General features: G+C 54.4%; 4 protein-coding genes across 4 annotated transcripts in view; 3 read left to right on the top strand and 1 right to left on the bottom strand.

Annotated features, from left to right (window-relative positions):
• DACRYDRAFT_92353 (uncharacterized protein) overlaps positions 1-668 on the top strand; it is a gene marked incomplete at its 3' end in the record, with an annotated part of 1,539 nt that extends 871 nt beyond the window's left edge. Inside the window, exons 2-3 of the mRNA XM_040777064.1 lie at positions 86-345; positions 425-668. Of these exons, the coding sequence (XP_040633179.1) occupies positions 86-345; positions 425-668 (504 nt within the window). The remainder of the gene's footprint in view (positions 1-85; positions 346-424) is intronic.
• A 2,154-nt stretch (positions 669-2,822) lies between these two features.
• DACRYDRAFT_19513 (uncharacterized protein) lies at positions 2,823-3,871 on the bottom strand. Its single transcript, XM_040771544.1, has 2 exons — positions 3,065-3,871; positions 2,823-3,018 (listed from the first exon to the last, which is right to left on the bottom strand). Exons 1-2 carry the CDS (start codon positions 3,853-3,855, stop codon positions 2,979-2,981), a joined length of 831 nt encoding a protein of 276 aa, XP_040633178.1. The 5' UTR covers positions 3,856-3,871; the 3' UTR covers positions 2,823-2,978.
• A 782-nt stretch (positions 3,872-4,653) lies between these two features.
• On the top strand, positions 4,654-5,525 carry DACRYDRAFT_92350 (uncharacterized protein). Its single transcript, XM_040777063.1, has 3 exons — positions 4,654-4,898; positions 4,950-5,013; positions 5,063-5,525. The coding sequence occupies exons 1-3, from the start codon at positions 4,828-4,830 to the stop codon at positions 5,318-5,320; spliced, it is 393 nt and encodes a 130-aa protein (XP_040633177.1). The 5' UTR covers positions 4,654-4,827; the 3' UTR covers positions 5,321-5,525.
• Positions 5,526-5,661: 136 nt separating this feature from the next.
• On the top strand, positions 5,662-6,539 carry DACRYDRAFT_19511 (uncharacterized protein). The gene is made up of 3 exons (XM_040771543.1): positions 5,662-6,111; positions 6,169-6,232; positions 6,288-6,539. Exons 1-3 carry the CDS (start codon positions 5,738-5,740, stop codon positions 6,531-6,533), a joined length of 684 nt encoding a protein of 227 aa, XP_040633176.1. The 5' UTR covers positions 5,662-5,737; the 3' UTR covers positions 6,534-6,539.
• Positions 6,540-6,972: the final 433 nt, after the last annotated feature.

Genomic DNA, 6,972 nt, shown 5'->3' with positions numbered 1-6,972 from the left:
CTCCCTCTCCTCCCCCTTTTCCCCAATCCCAATCCCCATCTCTCTCCAACCCCCCCAACTCCATCTCTCAGACTACGAAGCCGAGCTCGTCCTTGTCATCTCCCGTCAGGCACGTGATGTCCCCCCTTCCCGAGCGCTGGACTACGTTCTAGGCTATACTGGCGGGAATGATGTGAGCTTTAGGATGCATCAGGCGGCGGTACCCCAGTTTGGGTTCTCGAAAGGGTTTGATGGGAGTGCGCCTTGGGGTCCGGTTTTGGTTCGGGCTGGGGCTATCGGGGACCCGCAGAATTTGGGCTTGAGGACGACTCTGAATGGAGAGGTGATGCAGGATGGGAACACCCGGTTCGTTCCCCCCCCCCCCCCCTCCCCTTGAACTCAGCCAAACCACTGCAGGGGCTAACGCACGCGCACGCATACGCAGGAACATGATCTTCTCTGTAGCGGAATCGATCTCCTTCCTCTCCCAAGGTACTACTCTCCAGCCAGGCTCGCTCCTCTGGACAGGCACGCCCGCCGGGTGCGGGTTCGCAAGGAACCCGCAGGTAGTGTTGAAGCATGGGGATGAGGTGAGGGTGTGGGTTGGTGGGGGGGTGGGGACGCTTGTTAACTCTGTGGAGGAGGAGGGGAGGGAGAGGGAAGGGGAGAGGGAGAGGGCGAGGCTGTAGGTGGTAGGTGGTAGGTGGTTTGGGGGGAAGGGGAAGCAGGGAAGTGGGAAGGATTTTCTTGTGCTCTAGCTATCGGTTGGATTGGAAGTACAACATTGGATCTTGTAGCGGACGGCGACTTGATTCTCCCTAGTATGATACATTTCGTTCTCGTTCCCTACCCACTGCCCGCGTAAACGAACTTTAACGTACTGTAGCGTGATCCTATCCCATCCCATCCATTCCCCTTCCAATCCCACGCATCACCGAACCCACCCCCTCACCCATAACAGCACAGAACAGAACAGCACAGAACAGAACAGAACGAACAGGAAAACACCTCAGCCTCAGAATAACATCGATGCCGCGACGTCCAAGTTCCCACCCGCCATCTCCAGAAGTCGGATCGCCTCTTCCCTCGGCACGCCCATCTCCATAAGCGTCTTGATCGCCGATTCCGGGAAGGGCGTAGGCGCATCAGTCGCATGAGCGGGAGCAGGAGCAGGAGCAGTGGGAGGAGGAGGGCCGCCTAATCTCTGCCCACTAGTTGGCGCTGAGCTGGCAGGAAGGGCCCCAAGCCTCTGCCCCCCTCCCGGAAAATGTCCTCCAGCTCCTCCCCCAGAGCCCGACGCAGCGCCTCCCCTCTCCCTCTCCCGCTGCAACAGCTCCTCCGGCGCATAATAATTCCTCGCATGTTCCGGCAGCTCATGTTCTGGCAAAAACGGGACTTCCCGGCCTTGGATCCTCAGTACTCCTTTTTCCAAATCGATGATCGCCTGATGTGCTCTGAGCATGTCCAGTCCAAACAGCAAATCCACGTCCCTTCCTTCCATGACAGTGAACGCGCACGCCAAGTGCAAGTCCGCGACTTTCATCTGCGCGCTATGGACTCGTCCTAGGATCTGAGCTGTCCCGACGCCTTTTGCGATCCCGGAAAAACGTTTGTCGAGAAGACGCATTATCCCGCATTTTTCGGCGCAGGAGGGACTGATGATCGTTGATTGCGCGCCGCTGTCTACGAAGGCGACCACTTTGACGCCGTTTACTTCCACGGGGATGCTGTCCAGAGTCCAGGATCAGCACCAGGAAGCAGGGGGCACAGGAATGCAGGAACAGGAACGGGACGCACTATAACATCGTCACCCTCCCAAACGCCTCAGGGGTATACTCCATCGCATGCTCCAAGTTCTCCAATACCGCTTCCTGCCTAATAGCCTCCTCGATCCTTCTCTGCGCGTCGATATCGAACGGGTCCGCATTCAGAGCGGCGACGTTCCTTTGCCGCTCGGTTTCGGCAGCACGTTGACGTTCCATGTGTGTTGAGAGCAGCTGGGCCCAGCGGTGGGGGTCGCCTTGTGCTGCTTGGGCTAGCTCGGGTTGGGTCTAGGTATACTAGTCAGAGAAGGTACGGTGCGAGGGGGGAGAGCGGGAAGCGTACCTCCCGCAGCTGCTGCATAAGTGCCGGGTCACCCAGCACCTGCAGGCGCATCATCTCCGCATCCTGTTCCGCCGACCTAATACCCTAAGCCTGCGCCTTCCTTCTTCCTTCCATAAGCTCGTGCTCACCTGCCAGCGACGAGCACCCGCCTGCGAATGACAAGCATCGCGTCGTCCCGTATACCATACTCTGTCACTGTCTTCTTAGGATCGGTAAGGTCCTTGCCCTCGTAAGAGATATTTTGTTCCGCTGCTGGGATGCCGCACTGTACTCCGATATCAGTACTGTATACTGTATACTGTAGTTGGGTGTAGGTGAATGAGCGAGGCCGTACCTCTGCTTCGAGGAGGGCCATTATGTTCTCCAGCTCCATCTGAGGGTCTATCTCGATCGTGTACGTCTGACCGAGGTCAGTGGCGAACGTGAGGCGCATACTGACGAGTGTGGTGATGATCAGAGGTATAGAGTAAGTAAGTAAGTAAGTAATGGGTGATGCTTGTATTTTGATGGGACAGTGAGTGGTAAGTGCAGGTAGAGGCTCGAGTTCAAGTGATGAAAGGCGCCAAAGCAGAAGCTCTGGGCGTTCACAGCCTTCACAGGGGCTTACCCCGTTCGTCCTGCTATTGAGGGTTAGTAATATTCTAGTACATTCTGCATGAGCCAGGTATGGTATTGGTCCTCAATTGGTAATTGGTAATGTATTGGGGAATAGACTAGAAAAAAACAAAGGAAAAGGACGCGTAACACTTTATTACAAAGAGGACAATGACGCGTTCATATCATCCATCAAGGGTCGTTGCGCAGCATCATTGTCGAAGAACAGATGAAAGAGATTGCATATTGATGCGTAGGTAGTTTACATTGCCATAATGTCGTTAACAGAGCGCCCCGGGTCAATAGTGTCTTCCCAGATGATTCCGAGCAAATACAGTGCTGAATCTCAGTCAGCATCCGTTCTTCCGCAATTGGGCAAACTCACAGTCGTGACGGAACAGCAGGACGAACAGAGGTCCCAGCAGCCTCCTCAAACGCCGACGTAGAGACATCGCTGATATCGCTGAAGCTCGATGATGTGGACGGTGCGGTGCTGTTGGCAGTCCGATCGCTTGTCGATACCCGAAGCTCTTGTCGTCCTCGTTGGAGGACAGATGCAGGCGGGCTCAGAGAGCTCTGCATGTCCCCCCTGCGAGCTGTTCCCTGCGGTGGCACACCAGCCGAGGGGGGAGAAGTCGGAGATGCTGATGCAGACGCTTCGTATCGGTCTGTATTAACAGAGCTGGAAGCTGGTGATTGTGGCTTCTGGGCAGACAAACGGGTCCGTACGGGAGACGGAGAGACGTGAGACCGCGCCGACTGGGCAAACTGCATCGTGTTGGGATTGACGAGTCGCTCGAGCTCCCGGATCCTGCGTGATGCTTCCTCTTTCTCCATCGCCTGCTGTTCCTCTTCTTCTTCCGCAGCGCCTTCGTCGTCCTCGTCCGACGATGAGCCGGACTCGATTGCCGAGAAGGACCGTCCAGAATTGGGAGGATACAGAGCTCGATGTGTCATCGTAGCAATAGAAGAAGACGAAGGTGCCCGGACATGCAAATCAGATTGGTAGCCAGAAGCTCCCAAGCGGAGCGTGCCCGCTTTAGGCGACAGGTGCAAAGGCGAACCTCGCCCACCACGAAGAGTCGAGTTCTGCCCAGAAAGCCGTCGAAGCATCGCGTTGCTCGGTCTTCGCTCCTTTGATCCTTCAGCTGTTTGAGCATCGGGAGAACTGGTCATCGCCTTGAGGTGCTGGACTGCCTGTAAACCCTCCTCGAAGCGCTTTCCGGCTCGGTACAGCAGATAGGGAAGGGGAACTTGTAGATGATCAGCAAGTGCAGACCCTTTACCTAACGTTAGCACCTTCTATGACGGCCATAGCATACAGACGCACATTCTATCGACGTCCCTTCTGAATCCCTGTGCTTGGCGATGACCTCCCAGAAGAGCTGCTCGCTATCCGGCGTCCAGTGGATCTATACAATGCATGAGTGATCGCCCTCTCACATATCCTGCAACTCAACTGACTATTGGCGGATTGGATACTGATCCATCTTGAGGTCTGTTGTACGGTAGCTGGACGATGAGCTGAACAGGTTTGGACATTGGTTGGAAGAATGTGGCCAAGGTGTCCTCTACGGTCGACCCTTGCCCATTCACAGAGGTGGCTGTCCTCTAACGCTCTTTACCTCACGACCAACTGCTGGCTGATAGGCGCATTGTGACAGCGTGTTGATGGGCTGCTATCCCGGGGCATACGCTCGCTATCAACGGAAATCTGACTGGTTAACTTGAGTACAACTCCTGGTGTCGTACCGACGTGGACCATGCTGCGCAATCCGACTTGATGGTTCTGAGCACTGCCTTGCTCTTACCGCGTCAGTCTGAAGGGGTATAAAACTCCTGAGGAGAATTGTACAATCGCTCAAGTCGGTTGGCATATTTACCATGGCGCATATTTGGCACAGGAGGGCAGGGGAATCACAGCAGAAGCTACACCCGGCAGCGGCAGCCCTCGAAGACGACCCAAACTATCTTCATTTCTCCGTTTCGCATGGCGATATCCTCGAATTGTCCTTCACGCAGAAAGGAGGCACATTGGTCTACAAGTCCACCACCGCACATCACATATCGAACATCGTCTGCAAGAATGGGGACGAGTCCCGCGAGGTTGCCAATATACGGTGGCAAAACTTCGAAATAGGGACGATAATGGTCGACATCGTTGGACAGGAAGAAATGCATCTAGAAGAGTTCCTCAAGTTCGTTAAAGATGTCGGGTTGTACGTCACTATGGCATTTACTTCGTCAGAATCTAACTTCAGATAATGTAGGGAACATCGTTTTGTTGCCAAAGGTCGAACTTTGCACGCCTCGTTTGCAACGGATCACTTCGTTGTACGTCACCATTTCAACCGTTCCAGACCCCTACTCACTCCGTCGCAAGTTGACGAACCCTGACGATACCCTGCTAGGTCAGGACAACCGTGTCCCCGCCGGGCTCTTCCGCCACCCCACCCCAGATTCGTTCGACGTGTCAGCCGACCTGCTCGACGTCATGGACTACATCTTCATCGCCTACCTCTGCATGGAACGCGCACGACGGGAGAGGTCAGCGGGTGTGCAGTCGAGAGCATATTCACAGGCGTGGCGCGACGGAGGAACGGGGACACTCGGGCAGGGCGTATTTTCGATGGCGGGGTAGTGTGGGATCAGCGGGTCTAACCTTTCCTCGTGAATTCAACACCGCGTATTATTCCTAATATGGCAATACCCCGTTGAGCTACCTTGCCCGGTATCGGGCAATAATTGGACCTTCAAAATGGGTGTGATCGGGACTGACGTGGCTATGTCCCCCACAATCCATTCGATCACCTCTCGAGCTTTGAATGTGTTAACCTGCTATCGCACCCAAGGCACGAGGTTATCGTCCTGGTATGGAATCCCTTGCTGGCTGGCGTCGCCTGCACCGCTGCCCATCCCGAAGCCGCGCCTGCCGGACCGTTTTGTCGGTCGACTGGCAACATCGCAAGCGACGCTGAAAGTGGGGATGACGTTGGGCCGCTTTTAAAGCCGGCCGTCATCTCTCCCCTCGCCGGATTTACGGTAGTACAAGCCCGATATGATGACTTACGCATCTCCGCTCGCCAATAACTTCCACAGCATTTACGAAATGGCCTGTTGGATTTTTTGGATGCAAGCAGCGCGACGGAACAAACTGAACCGTCATGCCGTCGGTCCCAACTTCTTGCACTTCATGATCTCCCACGACGATCCCACGCATCTCACTTTCACACTTCTTGGCAACGCGCTTGTGTACAAGACATCTACGAAAGGAACCACAACATCGATTACTCGCAAAGTCGATGGCAAATCCACGGGATTGGCCAAGATCTACTGGAGTGAGGTTGAGGGGGGAGAAACCATGATTCAGTTCGGAGGGCACCCCGCTATCAGGGTAGAACAGTTTTTGCCGCCGGTTCAGGACATCGGGCTGTGAGCTTCTGAATTTTCCTTGGATCTTTCGTCATCGTACTCAATTCCAAATGTCAGGGAACATCAGTTCACGGTGAACGGGAGAGATTTCCATTGCGCTTTCACCTCTGATCGGTTCGTTGTAAGTTCTATCGCTAATATACCGAGAAATGCGCGATACTCCCATGTTTTATTAGCTGACTGATTCGAACGACGCTCTGCTCGGTCATGACACCCGTACTCCTCATGGACCAACCCATCGCCTAACTCCTGATTGTTTCGAAGTTTCCATTGATCTCTTCGATGCCATGGACTTCGTGTTCGTGGCCTACATATGTATGGAATGCGCCAGGCGGGACGGCAGGGCAAGTATCCTGCCAAGGCCATATTCTCAAGAATGGCAGACACTGCAAAGAAGCATGCCGACTGTTCATAGTCAATGAACGGTGGAGGACAAAGATACCTTATTTTGATATATCCTGGTGACACATGTACCCCTTGATTCCCATCACCCTATGTGTGAGCAACCATGAGTGATCTGTCATGGGAGAAACAGCGGCCCAGTCGCCGATCCCTAGAGCATTCCGAGTCAGGGCAGGTTGCCCACATGATTATCTTCACTTTGAGCCGTTACGTTAACTGCAGCGCTCAAATTGGGGTACGTTTCGCGGTTTTCCCAGCCCTTTTCGAATTCTACCATACGTAAGACAAATATCGAACTGAATATAATGCGGTCGGGACGGAGGGTCCTCCCAGATGGCACTCGGCACCCTGAACCACTGATTCTGCACCCTCTGATGCCTAGGCTTGTCCGTTTTTCCCCAATCGGGCGTTTTATTCTCTCTCGTGCTTATACTCTGCCGGATGGCTCCGCGCTGCTCC

Source organism: Dacryopinax primogenitus (assembly GCF_000292625.1).
Source record: "Dacryopinax primogenitus strain DJM-731 SS1 chromosome Unknown DACRYscaffold_1, whole genome shotgun sequence".
Taxonomy (NCBI): Eukaryota; Fungi; Basidiomycota; class Dacrymycetes; order Dacrymycetales; family Dacrymycetaceae; genus Dacryopinax; species Dacryopinax primogenitus.
This window is presented reverse-complemented; position numbering and strand designations above follow the sequence as displayed.

Excerpts from the sequence above, each read along its gene's own strand:
- DACRYDRAFT_19513 (XM_040771544.1), bottom strand. The coding sequence starts at position 3,855 with ATGACCAGTTCTCCCGATGCTCAAACAGCTGAAGGATCAAAGGAGCGA. Across the intron at positions 3,019-3,064 it reads CCTGCTGTTCCGTCACGACT|CACTGTATTTGCTCGGAATC; the intron begins GTGAGTTTGCCC and ends ACTGAGATTCAG.
- DACRYDRAFT_92350 (XM_040777063.1), top strand. The coding sequence starts at position 4,828 with ATGGTCGACATCGTTGGACAGGAAGAAATGCATCTAGAAGAGTTCCTC. Across the intron at positions 4,899-4,949 it reads TTCGTTAAAGATGTCGGGTT|GGAACATCGTTTTGTTGCCA; the intron begins GTACGTCACTAT and ends CAGATAATGTAG. Across the intron at positions 5,014-5,062 it reads TTGCAACGGATCACTTCGTT|TTGACGAACCCTGACGATAC; the intron begins GTACGTCACCAT and ends CTCCGTCGCAAG.
- DACRYDRAFT_19511 (XM_040771543.1), top strand. The coding sequence starts at position 5,738 with ATGATGACTTACGCATCTCCGCTCGCCAATAACTTCCACAGCATTTAC. Across the intron at positions 6,112-6,168 it reads CCGGTTCAGGACATCGGGCT|GGAACATCAGTTCACGGTGA; the intron begins GTGAGCTTCTGA and ends TCCAAATGTCAG. Across the intron at positions 6,233-6,287 it reads TCACCTCTGATCGGTTCGTT|CTGACTGATTCGAACGACGC; the intron begins GTAAGTTCTATC and ends ATGTTTTATTAG.